Raw genomic sequence first — 20,045 nt, 5'->3', positions numbered from 1 at the left:
CCAGAATGGTAGTAAAAAGTGTGCAGTCTCTATATGGTTATGTGGGGACTTCACTGTAGGGATAACTGTGTGAAAGCGGGGATTAGCATAATATACATAAACTCAGGATGCAGTTTACTAACTACTATCATAGATGTTAATGCAATAGCAGAGGTTATTTTTCTTAAAGTCTTAAAAGGTTTAACTCTTTTGTCACCAGAGAATCTGAAAAGAAAAAAAAAAGTTTCATATATTTTTTTGAAAAAGTGGAAAATCTCGTATTTTTTGTTTTCATTTTCTTGGCAGAAATAGGTACGTCTCATCTTAGTCCCCTCCCCTCCATTGGTGGCAGCCAATTAGAAGGGCCAATGGCTGTTTGAGAAAAGCTTTGCCTTAAATGCATGGGGAGAAGTGATCAGGGCAGCGAACAGAGCATCATTCAGATAGGAGAACAGAGCCTCTATTACTGACACAGCAACGAGCCAGCACACCTCCTACCACCAAGACTCAGTAGGTACGTTCTGCATTCCTACTCTTCCTGCTTCGCCTCTCTTTCTTAGCCTCATTTTTCTGCTCCCTCTTTAACCAACCACAATATACCATTTTGATAAATAGTTTGATTTACCCTTATTCATTTTGTTTTCTATTTTATAATATATTCCACTGTTATTATTACTTATACTGTTTACTCTCACCCCAATTACATAGTTATTTTGCTATTACTAATTATTTATTTCACCCATATTTATCAATGTTATTTTATCTTGTACTCTCACATTCTATCTTTGGCCCCTTCAGCTAAATCTCTGCATGTGTCTCTTTCACTAATTAGTTACAAATCCATTTATTTAGATTCTGTTTGTCTCCATGTTATACATATATATATATATATATATATATATATATATATATATATATATATATATATATTAGGTTGTCATTAATTACCTTCTCATTATTGTACTTTTATACTGTAGACGTTTATTCAAACATTTCCAACACTGTTATCTTATTGCCCTTTTACGCTTTTGTCTCTTGCACTTCTCTCAAAACATTTGTTTAAATGTGTAACTTCTTTTATGGCACAGTTTCCCCAAATTTGTTCTCATTCATACAATCCCCTCTTTGCAAGCTGACATGATTATTTCAGTTACTTTCCTCACTCTCTCAAGATACACAATTTGTTAGGATTTTGATTTTTTCGTTTTGATTTATTTTTTGCGTTGCTGAAAATTTTCTGACTTTGGCTATACTGTATTTTATTGGTTATTTCCTCTCTTTGTACGATCTTTTTATATAGGTCCATATTTATTTTGATTACTGTTTAGAACACCCCCCCCCCCTCCTCCCCTATGGCTTGTGATATGTCAATAATTGATTATACTACTTAATATAATAATAATTCTGTTTTTGTTTTTTCGTATTTTTTTGTCGTGTGGTTGGTTGGACTTAAGCATTCACTTTACAGTATCTCCAGAACACATAATCCTATTCATGCTACTGTGAGGGCAGAAAATGTATATTACTAGAGTTAGCATTGGAAGTAGTTCTCTGGACATGAAACAGGCTGCATGGAGTATTTTCTGATAGCAATCTATGGCACTTATTCCAATTTTTTTACAATAATATTGTATTAATTTAATAGACATCAGTGATTCTAATGTGAAGGCACTGTAGATACCTTGTAGATAATAAGAAAACAGATAATATGCTTTTTTAATATTGCACAAACCCCTATAACTTTCAATGCCACCCCCTACCTTATTTCATTTTTACGTTTCTATTTTAATTTTCCAAAATATCTAATTTTTTTCAAAGTGATTTCAAAATTTATTGTAAAACATTTTTAAATTATTATTTAGTTTAATTAGGAAAAAAATATCACACCTGCACTGATTGACAGCAATTTGACATGTTTTCCTGACACTTAAAAGCATCTTAAAATTTGGATACTATAAATGAATAAACTTATATTTACATAGTTTGTAAGGTCCAGGAGATGTACTGCACAAGTCTGTTTTATGTAATACATACTAAGTTCAAGAGCTAAAAGGATTGTGTCCTTATTAGGAAGACAAACTACAGTATACATGTATCTGTAATATACATGCAAAACATTGATGAATTAAACTAGATGCTTGGACAATCACATAGGCAATCGAACTGTACAAAATGGTTGCATGTGACACATTATTGGGTTTGAAACAATTAAGGATGCTAATTAACTATGGCTAAATAAACTTATTTATTAAATTAGCGCTCAGGATAAAAATAATAGTATCAGGGTAGCAGATATGTTTGCCGTTTCAATAATGGGGCAACCATATTTCAGATACATGTTTGAATTTTATCTGCAAGTAAACAATTTTTGGGAAAATCAAAAACTATTAGACTTTTAATAGTAAGTTAATTAAAGATGGAAAGCTGAAACTAGATCAATTCAATGTCAGACCTCTGTATTGCAGGTGGACAGAACAATTAAAGATGCGTTTTTATCCCTCTTTAGTATCTGCTAAAACTATAAGAGAAGTTACATACAAAGATCTTATAGTGCTTGTGTTTAGATCTTATGTTACACAAATTTACACTTGTTAATTGATTTAAATTAGATAATCAGTCCATTTTAGGTAAAATCTTGGTTGACAATATTCATTTATAGTCATATATATTTCATGTTACTATTGTTGTACATATCACAGGCTCGGGATTGCAAGTGTACCACTACCCCATTATATTCTTGATTTATTGGTGTTTTTTTGTATTGTTATATACTAATATACAGCGTGTCTTGTACTATGTCTATATAAAAAATATGTATACAATAAGAGTTAATAATTAAATAGTATATTTTATCATTTGTTAATATTGCTTCAGTGGTATTTTTTTGGGAAGGTTGTGAATAACTTATAGAATTGCGCTATTTTGTATTCATAAATATTGTACGGGACATGGACAGCTTCTGTTTTTGATCTTTGTGAATATATCTTTTGTTGTGTATTTTATTTCCTATGAAAGTATTCTTTGTAGATATATCTATATCTGTTATGTATTTAACTTCAATAAAAGCTACTTAGTTTTATAAGCAATAAGAAAATAAGTGTATTTATTTTCACTGATGCAAAAACACAAATTTATTCAACTTTAAATGACACATCTGATATCAAATTTAAGAATTATAAAACAAATCATTCACCCAATGACCCTTGTTTGTTAAATCCTTTTACCCCACTTAGATATCCGATTTAGTAAAGTATTTATTTGGCTTTTGCTGACGCCACACGAATTTGCTTGCATGTGGCTACTAATTACATATTACTTAAGGATTAGGCATAAGAAAATTCCTATAGCATAAATAGAGGGCCAATATGGACTGTGCTTGGTTTTCTAGCTGAAGTTTGGTGATTTTTATTTTGTTATAGTGCTGGGAATTTTCCTAGGTGAAGTTACCAAAATGTAGATAATGAACACAAGATGCGACAGGGTATTGTTGTGAGTAATGCCCTGATTGCAGGGCATTACAGGTTTACAGGACAGGTTTAGACAGTGGTGGGATTTTTTGCTGTTTATGCGACAAGATTATGTTATTACACTAACAAGATTATAAGGGATATATTTAAAATTGTTGCATGCAAAGAACAAATTTAAATATTACTAATTGGAATGAGCATAATGGTGTGTACACACAGTGAGATTCCTTTGATATTCGACAAATGCTGTGTACACACGGTGAGATTTGACATTAGATGTTGACTATATAGTCAAAATCGCATGCAGATTGCACAGGTTTTTTACCTTGCGATCCCAATGCGAGCTCCTGCAACAGCACAAATTGAAACTCAGATAGACAGGGCAGCAATGGCAATATAGTGCAAATCTAATGCAGATTGTATGAAGTTTATATAAATAGTACAAAGTAATAGTGTGTACACACGGTACAATTCGCCTTCCGATGTTGACGATATAGTCAACATCGTGTTGGCATCGCATGTAGATCGCAAGGGTTTTAACCCTTGTGATCCCGATGCGATTCCGATGCGCGCTTCCGTATTGCATGGCAGAAAGTCTTGGCTGCATTGACTATATAGTGCAGATCTGCACTATATAGTCAAAATTGTATGCCATCACATGCATGCCGTGCATTGGGAATCGCATTGCACATCTGACCGTGTGTACACACCCTAAGCAAAGATTGCATAGCACTCGTTAGTCGAATAGCAAGGGAATCTTACCGTGTGTACACGCCATTAGATTCGATTGCTATGCAATCTTTGCTAACTCATGTGCTATTTACATACAATTTGTACTATCTACATTCAATCCGCAGTGTATAGTCATTGCTGCACTGTCTATTTGACTTTGATTTCAGCTGAACAGGAGCGTGCATCGGCATCTAATCGGGATAGAAAGTTTAAAAGCATGTTCTATCTCCATTCGATGTCTATGCGATCCCAATTCGATTTTGACTATATAGTCAAAATCGAATGTCAAATTGTATCATGTGTGCACACCATTACTGTATATTAGTACAAAGTGCTCCTGCTTTACATAGACTTTAGTGCAGATTGCTCCATGATATTTAGTAAACAATACAGGTGGAAACTTGGCAGGTGTTTGATTTGTGTAACTTTTTTCCTGTTGTGTAAGTGCTCAGGGGGAATACACTTTCCACTTCGACATTATGTAGCCCTATTTCTTTTCTTTGGAAAGAATTTTATATTGTTATATGCTTTCTTCAGGGCAGAATCTGTAATAATATTATTATTAACTATTCCAGTTTCCTGGTGAGAGACAGACACATCATGAGTGACGATCAGAGCCTATCCGAGGTTGAGATGAGCCCTGTTGGGTCTGAAGATACTTCCTTAACACCTGAGCCTCTGGCATCTCATGCTCATTCTGGCCCAGATGATGATGATGATGAAGGAAAGGTGAAAAAAGAGCATGATTCCGAAGACGAAAGATTTCCTGTCTGCATACGGGAAGCTGTCTCCCAAGTCTTGAGTGGATATGACTGGACGCTAGTCCCTATGCCAGTGAGAGTCAATGGAGGCAATAAGTCAAAACCACATGTGAAGAGACCTATGAATGCATTTATGGTATGGGCACAGGCTGCCCGTCGGAAATTGGCTGACCAGTATCCACACCTACACAACGCAGAACTAAGCAAGACACTAGGAAAGCTTTGGAGGTAAGACGTCTACAATAGATTTTCACAGCACAATGAGGTTTTTCAGAGAAATAAAATATCTTAAACTTGGCTTTATTTACTGACAACAGTTTGTATTAAATAAAAACAACTACACCCCCCCCACACACACACACACACACACACACACACACACACACACACCCTCCATAAAATACATCTCTTGTCCATAATACTATATGTCCATAACATTTTTGTGTGGTTTATATGTAGTAGAACCAACATGAATCAATACTGGAAACAGCCCTTTCCTTGAATAGAACCTTTGCCCTCCCATGGTCTTCTTCCACTTGCATGGATACTGTTCGTAAAGACAGACAGTATCAGTGACTTCATCTAAACCCAAGTTTCTTCATAGCCCTACCTTACCTAATTTGTCTTCAAGATATCTTTAGAACACACTGGCATATCATTATCCTTTTAACATCTTTGGTGATTTTTTCCACAGGTTGTTAAATGAGAATGATAAGAGACCCTTCATAGAAGAAGCAGAGAGACTGAGGATGCAGCACAAGAAAGATCACCCAGATTATAAGTACCAGCCTCGTAGAAGAAAGAATGGAAAGCCCGCACCTGGAGAGGGAGATGGATCCTCTGAAACTGAGGGAGGTGCTTCTTCCATACAGGCTCACTACAAAAACTCACACCTGGACCATAGACATGGTTCCCCTATGTCTGATGGAAATTCAGAACACTCCACAGGTAATATGCACATTTCAAAATCTTGGCCCTACCTCCACTGCATGGACTGCACATTAAAAAAGTGTTAAAAAGTACATATGTTATAGCAATTTAATAGTTATAGTATTAGTTCATTTGCTATATATTGCTTGGATTTTTTTTTAGGTGCCAGAATTCACTTGTGCTTTGTGCTTTCTCAAGGGTGGCTAAAAGCCATTAGCAGCTTCCCATTTTTATGTCTATCTCTCTTCCATCTCTGCTCTTATATCTTATATATTCTTATAAGTGCAGAATAGAGTCCATTATGTAATAAAATCAATAATCTCTATGCAAATAATAATTTATTTCTGTTACCATGTAACACCAAACTCTTTTTATTCTAGGTCAAAGTCATGGTCCTCCCACTCCTCCAACAACACCAAAAACAGAGCTTCAAGGAGGAAAGTCTGATGGCAAGAGAGATGGATCCCGCTCTATGGCAGAAGGAGGGAAACCCCATATTGATTTTGGAAATGTTGATATTGGGGAAATAAGCCATGATGTCATGTCCAACATGGAAACATTTGATGTCAATGAGCTTGATCAGTATCTTCCACCAAATGGTCATGCTGCACACCCAAGTCACATTGGTGGTTACACCTCCAGCTATGGTCTCAGTGGAGCTCTGGCTGCTGGACCTGCTTGGGCTTTGGCAAAGCAACATGCTCCTACTGTGGCAGACTCAAAAGCCCAGGTGAAGACAGAAAACTCGAGTGCCAGCCATTATACAGATCAACCTTCAACATCACAGCTGACCTACACTTCACTGGGGCTACCACATTATGGTTCTGCCTTTCCCTCCATTTCAAGGCCACAATTCGACTACTCAGATCACCAACCTACAAGTTCTTATTACAGCCATCCTAGTCAGGCCTCCAGTCTTTACTCTGCATTCTCTTATATGGGTCCACCACAGCGTCCTCTTTACACTGCGATTTCTGATGCTCCTAGTGTGGCTCCATCACACAGCCCAACACATTGGGAACAGCCAGTCTACACCACTCTCTCAAGACCATGAGAATTACAGAAAAGCAGGAAAAGGAGGGACATCTCTCGGAGAGCAACGTACTACTCCGACGGGATCCTCCCAAAGCTCAGATCCCAGGTAGAATCCGGATTCCAAGAGCACCAGGAAACTGTAGCTGGTTTCTACGGGCCCCTGGGAAAGACGGTGACCGGGGAAAAAATGGGCCATTTCTGACATAAAAAACTCAAGTGTAAAAATGGTGGGGTAGCATAGCAGGGCAATGCAGGGATGGGGGAAGGGAATAAAGATTATACACCAATAATGAACTAGTATCTCCCATATTTAGGGAGAAAGCTGCAACATCTGACTTGGTAGTGGCTTTGATCTTAGGCGCCAGATTGGCTGGCAACATTGACTATGCACAGCCATTGGCCGCTGAAGGCAAATTACTATCTGAAAGCAGCTAGACTTTCTTATCCAGTTGACCTGGGCTGCTAACCTGTTTGAAAGAAGGGATAGTCCAAACATCACTAATCAACTTAACAACTTGGAAATTGACTGATTGTTAGTGCATACTATTCACTTGCATACAAAAATGAATAGTAACCTATGATGGAAATTTGATACAGTTCTTGTTCTCCTATTCCCAACTACATGGATAGTGAGCAAACAGAGCTGCATTTTAATAATCCTGAATAAATAATATTTGTGAAGGCAGGAGATAATTATCCAAGTAGTAATCCACTCGTGCAGTGGTAAGAGCATTAAGGTGACATATATCTCCAATAGGAGTTAATGTTGGGTGTAACAAGATGGCCAACATTTGGCTTGCATATTCATCCACAGTACTGTGCAATTTTCAGAGAGAGCCTTGAAATTTAAGATGTAATTTTAACCTCCTCAACATGGTACTGGTATGTCATGCATCCTGAATCACTAGATGTATGTTTACTAAAAGAAAAAAAAAAGATGGTAACTTTTTCTACTAGGTATAAAATGGCCAACATCTGAATTGCCAACTTCCTATGTAAATCTTTAGGTGTAATGATACCAGCAACAATTATAGGAGGCATAAAAGATAAGCAAGTCATAACAAAAAAAATTAAATAAACATAAACTAGATCAAATAGTTTCCTTTACAGAGATAAATCAGGACTTCCGAGTCCCTCTGTAAAATAAATATAATGACTTTCTACTTGTCTTAAATGAGCAACAGAGCATTGCTAGATCTTCCTGTCTTCAATCAGGAGCCTAGTGTGGAAGTTTACATATTTTTATAAGGTCTCAGAAATGTCAGTGATAGTTACAAAAATGACAGTACAATGGGGCAGGTGGATTAAGCCTGGTGAAGAGATAAAGTGGAGATAAAGTGGAAGGTGATAGTGCACCAGCCAATCAGCTGTGTTTGAAAAATAACAGTTAGGACAAGGGTTCCCAAAGTTTTTGAATCATGACACCCCAAAGCATCAGAATTTGTTTCACCCCTAGGCTAAAGGTTTCTCATTGAGAAAGGCAGAAACAAATATTAAGTTAAATAAATTGTGTTTATATCGCATCCTTAGGATCAGTTATGTGTAATGGACAGTATTCCCTTCTGTTTGTCCACAATTTGACTATTTTAATGGACATAAAAAAAACTTGAATTGGTCCTGGACCACCAACCCAGGGCACTGTTGCAAGTCCCTCAAGGCACCCCAGGGTGCCACGGCACACAGTTTGGGAACCACTGAGTTAGGAGTTAATTGACTGGTGTGTTATCGCCTTCACTTGTTATCACCTTCACTTTATGTCCACTTTAATACATCTTTAATACATCTGTCCCAATATACTTACACAGCCCTTAAACTATGCTAGAGCAGTGGTAGAATCAGTTCTTTCCATGAAGGGTGGGGAATTCGGGAAATTTTATTTGACCACCTATTTCCTACAAATCAACTACAAATGTACATTTACAAAGCAATCTCCAACAACTTGCTAATGTTATTGTAATAATATGTAGGGATTGAACCACAGGCATGAGAAACTGAATGTCATTCCTTCCAGTAATTAGGCAGCTATTTTAAAGTTAGCCCACTCTCAGGGGCAGCCATTTTATTTCCCCTTCAAGGGAACACTATTCACTGGCATTTCTCCAAACAGGATACTATGAAGTATGTTTATCAGGATGAAAAAATGGAAACAATAAAGGCAATATGTAAATATAAAAATATATATCTAAATATATATATTTTTGTTTTTGACAGGTGTGACGAGACTGGTGCTTTTTACCAAAAAATGTCTCGGCAGACTTTGGTTTTAACCATTTTTTGTTTCAATTTTGGGTTTTTGATATGAAGAGGGACAGAAATCCATGAACCCATTTGGGGTTAAGTTATTTGATACTTTGTTCTATGCCCAGATAAACCCCAGTGTATAATGAAAATTGTCCCTTCCCCCATCAGTCTTTATTCAGCTAAAGATGGTTTTGTTGTTAATGTATGTCTTTCCTTTCTCATTATGTGTAACTGTATCTATCTTATTTATGTAAATATCATACTATCTTACCCAATTCTTCTGACTTGTCATTCCTTTAACTGTGTATAAACATATACGAGATAAATATATAAAAAATAAATAAAAAGATAAGGTTTTCTGGAATATTGAATGAAATATTTTACATACATTTGATTTATTTTTTATTTTTTTCTTACCATAGGAACCCGAAGCACAAGTGACTTGACGTCAGGCACGGAACTCCCTCCTCTCAGTGCCTTTGACAACAAAAATGAAATTGAGGGCTAATGGTGTCTGAAAAATTGTGTATATGGGGCTAAACATATGTTTAGAGACAGAACATTAGAGTAGTGAAATGAAAGTGACAGAAACAGGATGAACATAGGAAGGATAACAGGTTTATAATCCCATTGGCAATGGTGTCATAAAAGCAACAGTAATTGTATCCTAACATCCAATTAATTTCCCAGGTATTCCTTATTGGCTGCTTGCTAAATAACATAGCCAATAGGCATTAACAATGGGGCAGATAGAGCTACAGCTCCAGGCCTCCACTTAAAAATAGGTCCATCATGACAGAACAGTATGTTGATGACTAGCAGGCCATAAATCCTAAGTATTACAACAACAATTCTATTTTCCTCATAAAATTAGTTTTTTTTTTAATTTGTATATATTTAGGGAGCCAGTGGGGCTGATAATATAAGGAGTAAGACGTATCCATGTGGACATGTCCACACCGTTGTAGAACTGGTCACAGCCCCTCCTCTTTTCACAACAAGCCCTTCATCCATTACAGCCACAGGCCCATGTGATCCATAATACAGCACTGCCAATAGACAGAGCTCTCTAAAGTAGCATAGTAACCAAATTCTATCCGGGATCATCTCTGATGATGAATGTCTACAACACTGTAGTCTGGTTACGGTATGAATGACACATAACATGGTTGCAGGGTCCATAGTTTGAATAAGGGGCGAGACATAAAGCAAAGACCAAAAAAAGACAAACGCTGAAAATAATAGCAATGACAAAGGCATTGTCACATTATTACTTATACAGGTTGAGTATCCCTTATCCAAAATGCTCGGGACCAGGAGAATTTTGGATAACGGATTATTCCGTATTTCGGAATATTTTAATATTTCAATGATGTATTTTGAAGTATCTTGCATTTATGCTGTATAAACACATAATATACACACAAATATATTTTATTACCACATAAAATACACACAAATATATTTTAATTGTTCAAAAAACAAGGTTTCAAAACGTGAAACAAAATGTGTGTACTATCTCAGCACTGAATTTGAATGCCAAGCAATCATTGTCTTGCACATATATAGTGCCAGTTACATATCATGTCCCCAGTGATGCTGTTACAAATGTCCCCAGTGAGTTTTTAGCAAAAAAAATAATTTTTTTCACTTTCTGGAATGTCCGTATTTCGGAATAATTCGGATAACGGATATTCGGATACGGGATACTCGACCTGTAGTAGTATAGAGTTTATGCTTGTAAATGTAAAATGCTATTTTATATTGCTCATGAAATTAAGGGGCGAGTATAAGTGAGCTCTCTGCAATTATATATATATATAGTCTGATGGTGAGAGCAAACAGTCAAAGCTTCAATAAATGTAACAGCTTCCGCTAACAGTTATGGTAACACATTTATTTAGTCTGCTTGATACATGTATTCCGCAGAATTTTTAGGTTAGTCAATGGTATCAGTTGGTTAGCATCAATTACTGCAACCTAATAAAAACAGCTTTAACAGCAAATATTTCATTTTATAAATGCAATATAAGTGGGGACAAACAAAAGCAGACAAATGTGTGTGATGGGGAATCTCTGCGTGTGTGTGTGATTGGAAATCTCCGTATAGGTGTGTTTGTCAGTGGGATTCACCACATTGGTGTGTGTGATTCCGAATTACTGCCTCGGTGTATGTGATTGACTACATTTGTGCATGTCTGTGTGATTCAGTACATTTGGGAGAAGTGTCGGAACTCGTAAGTAGTTGACCCAGGTGCAAACATATCATTTGGGCCCCCCTCCTTCACTCCAACCCTAGTTCACAATATGCCACGAAGCAGTGCGCATTGTCCTTAGTCTCAGGGGCCCCAGTGCAATGCCCCTGCTGCACCAATGGTAGTTCCACCTCTGTTTGGGAGTGAGTGATTGGGAATCACTGTATATATTTACTGTATGTGCATGCGTGTGTGGGAGGGATTCACTAAATGTGTGTGTGTGTGTGTGTGTGTGATTGGGAATCACTGCATTTGCATGTGAGGTTGATAATCCTACTCAATGGTTGTGGGCAATTACAGTACCTGTTTTATTTGATACATTTTCAAAAAAATATTCTAACAAACTATTTCTAATTACAAAAAAACAAACAGATATTCAAATGACAGGCACATTTATATAGATGTGACTGGAGAAAGCAAAAACAACAGTAAGTTTTTACATGGGATCAAATATTTCAGAGTGAGAATTGTAACGGGTTAAGTATGGCGTCTTCTGTGCTCCCTCCCCTTTCGGCCCCTCCCCAGGACCAAACTAACAGTCTCCGGTTCCTCATGATCGTATCATACAGCCTGGAAAACAAAGGCTCTATTTAACAGAGCTCTTGAGAATCTGACCCCGGAAAAGCCAGAACTGCTCCTGCAGATTTACACACAAAGCCGCGTCTGCACGGATGAAATTTCACATCCCCAATGTGATTAAGGGATTCTGCTGTGGGACGCTGGCCTGATTAGCTAATTAACCCTATTCGGGCAACTGTAACCTCACAGTTACTGTGATTGGTAGTACATAACTCTTTGAAGTAAGTTAAGACTAATTTCATTACAATGATATGCCCCCCATTGGATATGTTAATGCAACTCAAGTCATATCACTAAGCAGAGCAAACCAAAGACTTTTATTTACAAGTGTGAAAGTAAAGTATTGCCATTAAGTTTGATATTTTGAGCATTACACTTTAGTTTGAAGGATGCACAAAAGCATTTCATGAACTTTAAATGCGGTGGCGTTGGCAAAATTTTATTGTGCTACGGCGCCTTATCAAGACATGTTTCCCACAGTCCTCTTGGACATTCATAGCGAATCACATCTTACAGAATATTTTCATGTTAAAGACTCTCCCTCTGAGCCTGGTCGTTTGGATCCCCTATATACAATGATAGGAATCCTTAGGTTATTATTGAGCAGATAGTCCAGTAACCATGATCTAGTGCACCTTAAGTGTCTGCTCAAACACCTCTTCTAACTGGTGGGCGAATGGTGGCGCTCACTACACTAAAGGTGCACAGCAGTGAAAAATGTCTATATCCAGGGGTTGAAGTGGGGGGAAACGAGGTGGAACTGAGTTCCACCACCTCTATTTTTGAGGTGGAACTAGTTCAACTTCCACCTTGGCCCTGCTTAGTAATTCTAGCAGAAAAGCATAATAGGTTGCAGGAGGGTGTCAAAAACCCGTCTACTGGCCCTATACCTGCCTCATGGGGGGACTGGAATGGGGGGAAATTAGGTGGAAGATGGGAATGAGTTCCACCACCGCTCCAGGACCACTTTAAGCCCAGTCTATATCTATTGTGAGTCCCATCAAAGTGTTTGGAAGAAGTTAAACAAGAGGTAACGCTTTGAACATAATTGTTCAACACACACAAAACATATTATATAATGATTATTATGAAAAGAAAAAACATACATACAGTGACCTAGCGTGTGTGTATTAAATGCTCCTCAGAGAAGATGAGTACACGGTTTGACAGAGTAAGATTCATTTCTAATCCTACAGCTGTTTTCACTACATGGTCTGGGAAGCAGAGATAAAAGTGGTAAGATTTCTTCCTTTTTGTCCCACATGAGGATCACTATGGATCTCATTCTCTCAGTCCACTTTAGGACTATGAGGGTGGTGTGGATACAGGAGTGAGGATGGAAGCCAATGGCCACACAGGGGTGAGTAACATGGGCTCACTAGTCCTTTCTACATGGTGGCTTGTGTGCAAATAAGAAGCATAAATATTGGAGTTCTGACATATCAGAAGCCTTGGTCAGTTTTTTGCTGATTGCAAAGTTCTACTTAGCAAATTCACTGACCCTTCCCAGCTCTGTTTCTGGCAGTCATAACTAATAACGTCAAGCTTATTACAGTGGAAACTGCTATTAATGCCAAGTGCACTTAGCTACATATTAGCTTTTTCACTTAAAATGAGCAAATGGACAATTCCCATCAGTGGGCTGTGTTCAATGTCTATGACTGAGCATATACTGTATGTCCATGCAAAGATCCTACTAATACCCCTTGTGTGAAAGGGGTACTGAGCTGGGACTGAGATCCTTCCAGAGTTCCAAAATCCAGGAAAAGCCAGGGTCCAAGCTCGGACTTATGAATGAAAGTTGATTAACTGTCAGGTGCTGTATGCATTGCCAAATAACACATATGTAGAAGCTTGCATATTTGACATGTGTATCACAATATCTGTATGATTAATACTGACATTATCCGCTTAACGGTCAATGCAGATCTGATGCGCATCCACAGGAATTGCTACAACACTGCGTGCATGGGAAAAATTGCTCAACCTTGTTTGTTCTCAGCTCCAGGACAGGTACAGTGCAAAACCACATATGCTACGTGTTTAATACTGATGTCTGATCAACTCAATGGGATATATTCAATGCCCTTTGGCAAGCTATGACAGCGAGCAGTGGCGATATGCCCTTTGGCAAGCTATGACAGGGAGCAGTGGCGATAGCGCGCCGTCACAGCTCGCGGGTCAGTATTCAACTGACCCCCCTGCACTCGCCGTTTCCTCCTCGTTGGGTTTTTCCAGCGAGGTGGAAACGGTGAGTGCAGCCATCAAAATGGCGAGGGTTGCCGCTATATAGAGTGGGCTTGCTGTATTATTGGTGAACTTCACCGTTCAGGGGAATCCTCAACGTCAGAGGATTCCCCCGGAACATAGAATAGTGTGAGCGACCGGCAAGGGGGTTAGCCACCCTTGCCGCAAAAACCCCCTCGCCGGCGGCATTAATTCCCGTCCAACATCAGCTCCATGATTTATAGGTAACTTATTTATAGATCACTTTGATAATAATAGCCAAATTACTAACATGCTTATATAATAAGAAAAACAGCCCGGTCCCCTGGAATAGGAGGTGCTGCACATTCCTAAAAAAGAGACAGGAGTAAATGTACAAAATCTTCTAAAATTGAAAAGTGTCAATGTTGCCCATAGCAACTAATCCGATTCTGTCTCTCATTTTCTAGGATGCAATAGAGAAATGATAGCGAGAATCTGATTGGTTGCTAGGGGCAAAATCCCCACTTCTCACTTTTAGAAGGTTTAGTAAATTTACCCTGCAGTTGGTATACCGACAGCAGGATCCGTATGACCCGAATACTGACAGATTCTGGCCAGTAAGTACAGGGGGTCAGGGACTAAGGGGAAAGTTAAGGCATCTGAATACAAAAGACGCCTCATGCCAGGATCACAGGTGTAAGTGCTGCATCCAAAGACTCAGCACTGGATCAGCATTGCAACCATCAGAATGACTGCTGGAGTGCCGCTGTTAGGAGCAGAAAATCAAAGTAAAAAAGTCACAGACTCTGTTCTCAGAACGCCTGTGGTAAATCATACATGAAAGCTTTGGGGGGGGGGGGGGGTTCCAGTAGCCCCTGTTGCTCTGTTTGTAGCACATATTGGTCATTGCGCCGCCTTTCACACCACAATGAATGGTGCACATGCTCCCTGGACTTCATGGCATGGTGGCTGTTTTTTTACTGGGGGGGGGGGGGGGGTTATCATGTAAAGCCCCTATGTAAAATCTGCCACTGGTGAATTGACAGTCATGCTGCAGCTTGGAGCTACTGCAAGCCAAAACACAGGACCCATTATGCTCATTCCCATACACCGACCATCAAAGATGTATACAAATAGTCCAGTTTGTGTACAACTCTTAATCAGGCCCATTGTAAAAATGACATAAAAGGCAAAATGATTGAAAATGTTTTTTTTTCTTTTTTTTTTTTAAAGGGAAATTTTCACACTGTTTGTTTTGTTGGTTGGTCATTGATGCACTTTTACTCCTTTGACTGAGTTATACTCTATCACAAACCAAAAATACACAATATGCAAATAGCAATGAAAATAATACAGTCCACCAGCAGTGGTAATATCAGTAAGGTCATAATATGCAAACAGCATTCTGAATCAACAGATTTGCAACTCATTCAAAGCAAGCTGTAAAAGGAGCAGCAAGTAGACCTCAGCCAAGGAGCATGGGGAGGATCCCCCAGCCAGTGAGAGCAGAATTAGCCCTAGCCCAACCAAAGAGAGCAGTTGGGTTCCTACCAGTCAAAGAGAGCAGAGATGGGGCCTCCCCCAGCCAAAAAGAGCACAGTTCCAGGTCCCCAACCACAAAGAGCACAGTTGGGTGCCTCCCAGCCAAAGAGAGCACAGTTGGTGGCCCTCCAGCCAAAGAGCACAGTTGGGGGCTCCACTTATGTACAGCACATTAACCTCCATCCAATGACAGCACAGTTGGGGTGCCCCCCATCCACAGTTAACACAGGTAGTGGCCCCCATAGAGAGCACAGTTACTCCCCCCCTCCCCCCCCCAGCCAAAGAAAGCTCAGTTGGGGGCCCCACCCTAAAAGAACACAGGCTCCCCAGACAAATACAGCACACTTTCGGGGCCCCCAGCAGGGCCGTCTTAACAGCAGTGTGGGCCCCTATGCAAAGCAATGCACTGGGGCCCTTACCCATTCTTCCCTCCTAGGGGTGGGGGGTGCTATCAGCAGCAGCTGTGATGTCCCACGGGTGGCAGGGGGTGCTCTTACTTCCACTCAACAAGTAGGAGCCTGGAGCAGTAACTTCTGCTAATTACTCCTTTACTGCACAGGTGGTGGGAGGGAGAACACTAACGTGTGGAAGGGGGCACTGAGCTGAATGAAGGGTCCCTTATAATTGACTTCCAGGGAGGTAGGGGGTGTTTTATACGCAGGGGAGGGTTGGATAATGGAGTGGGCTTAATATTCGTCACTTTCCGGTGGAAGGGCAGCTTGTTTGACTGCAGATATCGCCATTATCTGGAAATAGATTTCTTAGCCTTCAATAGTATAAAAACCTAGAGTCCCAACTTTCAGGAGGTGGTGGGAACTTGGGGATCAGAGATCAGGAGCCAGAGCAATCCATTGACAAAAATATAAAACTGTACACCAGACATTTGGAGCTGGAGAAGGAACCGGGTGCTGGAAGGTTGATATCTCTGCTTCTAGGTAGGATAGAGACAAGCCGCTAGTGTCGACAGAAAGGGGAGAGTCCCAGCTTTTGGAATTTACTCTCAGAAAAACTCTAAAGGTGCCCACAGACGCATCAATTTTACTGTGCTATGCGTTTTTGACTGTACAATGGTTCTATACAATTTTTCTTCCAGCTTGTGATGCATGCAATGCGATGAACCCATGTTTGTACTGTTAATTTTCATATGTAGTCTAAAAAGTACATGCAGCACGTACTTTTTTAGACATACAATATCGGGCTCTCGGGAACGCGCATCGCGTCGCACAAGCCCATATACACCACCCGAAAATTGTACATACTGTAAGATGCGTTTTGTACTTAAAAAGTACAAAACGCATTCGATAATTGATGCGTCTGTGGGCACCTTAACTCAGAGAGAACCTGAGAAATATGACTGGGAATTGCAATTAACAGGTCAGATGTGGACTACTGCTTTGAAGTTGGATATCTCCAGTTCCCCAGGGCCGATTTTCAAAACTCTGGTATCCCTGGAAAAAGGAGATCCTCAGCTATCAGCATAGGGCCCTTATACACCTGGGGCCCCTGGGCAAGTGCCCATTAAGCCCATACGAAAAGACGGCCCTGGCCCCCAGGCAAATCGAGCACAGTCTACCCCCTTAGCCAGTGAAGAGGGGACACATTTGGAGGGACTCTCAGTCACAGAGAGCACAGTTGCCCCCTTACCCATGCCCAAACTAGCACAGTTGATCAATCCCACAGTCAAGGAGCATAGAAGGCAAGTTCCAGCCACTGATGGCACAATGACCCACAGCCAGATAAAGGTGGAATGCAAGGCCTTTCTCAGGGAACCCCCTGTCTGGAGCACACTGACATCATTATCTGTCCTTCTTATGCAGCAGAAGATCCAGACATTCAGAAGGGATATGGTCATTAGGTCGACAAGCATTGGGTCGACACCATACGGTCGACATTCTCAACAGTGGAAAAAACCCATGTCAACCTTTTGACTGTCGACCTAATGCTTGTATCGACCTAATGACCTGTTGATCTAGAGCCATATCGACCTTTCAGCATGCCGACCTAATGGTGTCGACCCAATGCTTGTCGACTATCATGTTGTACACCTAATGATCCATACCCATTCAGAATATGAACAGGACAGTAGGCAGTGCAGGCAGAGACAGTGGACTATTAGGTTTCATGAGCTACCAACAGAGTTCCCCAAACAGTGGAGAGATAGGAGGGAGAAGAGAACTGTAGGTGACACAGGGATCCCAGCTTTTCCTCCTCCCAACCTTGGTGTCTGGGTAATATTATTAAACTGTTATTTTAAATCTAATACTCATTATTGGTTTAAATTTGAAATACACAATCCATATATCCCAGCATGACTTATTCCAGGAGGGACAAGACGCTCTCTGGACATCCTTTTTAAGTTATGATTACAGTCACCTGTGGTGAAACACCTTTCTTATCAATTAAATAGTTCAACACAAGCTATATAATATATACAATCATATATTAAGTGATGTCCAGGTAGATAGTATTTGTCCCTCATGGAATGTGTCATGTTGGGGGATATGCAAAATCTAATATCCCCCCCCCCCCCATGCCTTCCACCAGGGCCCCTGTCTTAAGTGCTCCTAGATTATAAATTAATAAATGTTGATATGTGTGTGTGTTTATATATATATATATATATATATATATGAATATATATATATACAGTACAGTATATATAGTATGCTAACTATCCTGGTTATCTTGTGTCTTAGAATGAATAATAGAATATGGTACTTGTTTCCTAGCACGGCGCCCAATTTTTTCATCTTATGGCATCTTATGCCATCGCATTGCATGACATATAGCCGTATACGATGCATGCGATGCGATACCCTAATGGGTGCTTACAATGTTAAAAGCAGCCCCAATACGATTTTTTATTGTATAAGCACCCTAATGGGTGCTTACAATGTTAAATGCACCCCCACGCCACCCCCACTATGAACGCGAACCCGAAGCGTGGCGAGTGCAGCGAGCCCGCGTGGGGCGGCGGTACGCGCCCTCCGACCTTTTCATACCCCCACTATCCACGTCGGCGTGGAGTTCATTTTAGATAGTGTGGTGAGCGCAGGGAGCCCGTGGCGTGGCGAGTGCAGCGAGCCCCGCGTGGGGACACGTATTACTTTACATGTATTGTATTGCGCTCGCCACGCTTCGGGCTCGGTGGCTCACTGCGCTCGCCACACTATATAAAATCAACTCCACGCCGACGTGGATAGTGGGGGCATGAAAAGGTCGGAGGACGCGTACTGCCGCCCCTCGCGGGCTCGCTGCGCTCGCCACGCTTCGGGTTGGCGTTGATAGTGGGGGGGCATTTAACATTGTAAGGGCCCATCTGGGTGGTTGTACAAGAAAAAAATCGTATACCATCGCATTGTATGCCATACAATTTTTTATTGCGCAGCATCGCTCAGCATCACGCCGCATTGCATCGCATACCATATTTAGTCTTATGGTATACAATGCAATGGGCGCCGTGCTAGGAAACAAGTACCTAAAATATTATAGGAATTAGATATGGTAATACCTTGATGGAGATTGCTTGGATTGCAAATCGCAGGATGTGTTTAGAGCCTAGGGCAGGGAACGCTCAGACTTTGGTTTTCACAGAAAACTGCCACAGGTGTAGAAATATAAATATTTGGGATGCAGTGAAAGCTGGGATACATGGTGTCTCCCCACTGGGGCCTGGAGAGGGGTATTAGTAAATAAATGTCCCATGAGAAACACTCATTAGAGCAGGGGTAGGCAGCTTCAAGCATCCTCTGCCCCAGTGCTGGGCAACCTGTGGCACTACATATTCCAGAGTGTCTTTGATTTGCTGTTATGGCATTCTGGGATGTGTAGTTCCACAGTAGCTGTCTACCACTGGGTATAGGATGGATAATTGAGGGCTGCATCCAGGGGATGATTCAGGACCGATTGCCCGCCACCTGGTCTAACGCCCGGCCTGCCCAATCCCCTTGCATGTGGCCGAAGGGGAGAGAAAGCATTTGATGGTCGCCGACCAGTGCAAACAGACTTATCATTTCTGTTGGAGTCCGCCGAAGACGGGGGAAGGGCGCTGACGTCATGTGTCATCAGCCATGCGTGTTCCCAGGGGAACGGCCAGCATTTTTATTGGGACACATATCAAACACTGGGCATTACCCTGATGCCGCCCCCTGCATGCAGCCTCCCTCGCCTACCTGTGTGAATAGCTTAGCGAGCATGATACTCGCCGAAGTTGCTCACACAGAGGGGCTGCACATGTTCATAATCACGCATGCGCAGTTCCCTAAACAACGGCACAGGGCCAAATTCAGTCCCTTCCCATCCTTACAGAGTCACCA

The 20,045-nt window shown here is 40.5% G+C and overlaps 1 protein-coding gene across 3 annotated transcripts; it reads left to right on the top strand.

The window, feature by feature from the left end:
- Positions 1 to 378: 378 nt before the first annotated feature.
- On the top strand, positions 379 to 10,571 carry SOX10 (SRY-box transcription factor 10). 3 transcript variants are annotated; one of them, XR_014454356.1, is made up of 5 exons: positions 379 to 493; positions 4,754 to 5,167; positions 5,634 to 5,887; positions 6,250 to 7,010; positions 9,568 to 10,571. XR_014454356.1 is itself a non-coding variant. In XM_083156466.1 (4 exons), the coding sequence occupies exons 2-4, from the start codon at positions 4,779 to 4,781 to the stop codon at positions 6,921 to 6,923; spliced, it is 1,317 nt and encodes a 438-aa protein (XP_083012592.1). In that variant the 5' UTR covers positions 379 to 493; positions 4,754 to 4,778; the 3' UTR covers positions 6,924 to 9,415. The 3 variants fall into 3 exon arrangements, 2 of the variants coding, with proteins under 2 accessions (XP_083012592.1, XP_083012593.1); XM_083156466.1 differs by lacking the exon at positions 9,568 to 10,571 and having other exon boundaries at positions 6,250 to 9,415; XM_083156467.1 differs by lacking the exon at positions 9,568 to 10,571 and having other exon boundaries at positions 381 to 489; positions 6,250 to 9,415.
- The last annotated feature ends 9,474 nt before the right edge of the window (positions 10,572 to 20,045 follow it).

This window comes from Crinia signifera, chromosome 8 (genome assembly GCF_055691185.1).
Source record: "Crinia signifera chromosome 8, ASM5569118v1, whole genome shotgun sequence".
NCBI classification, from domain to species: domain Eukaryota; kingdom Metazoa; phylum Chordata; class Amphibia; order Anura; family Myobatrachidae; genus Crinia; species Crinia signifera.
The sequence above is the reverse complement of the archived record's forward strand: the minus strand, read 5'-3'. Positions and strand labels throughout refer to the sequence as shown.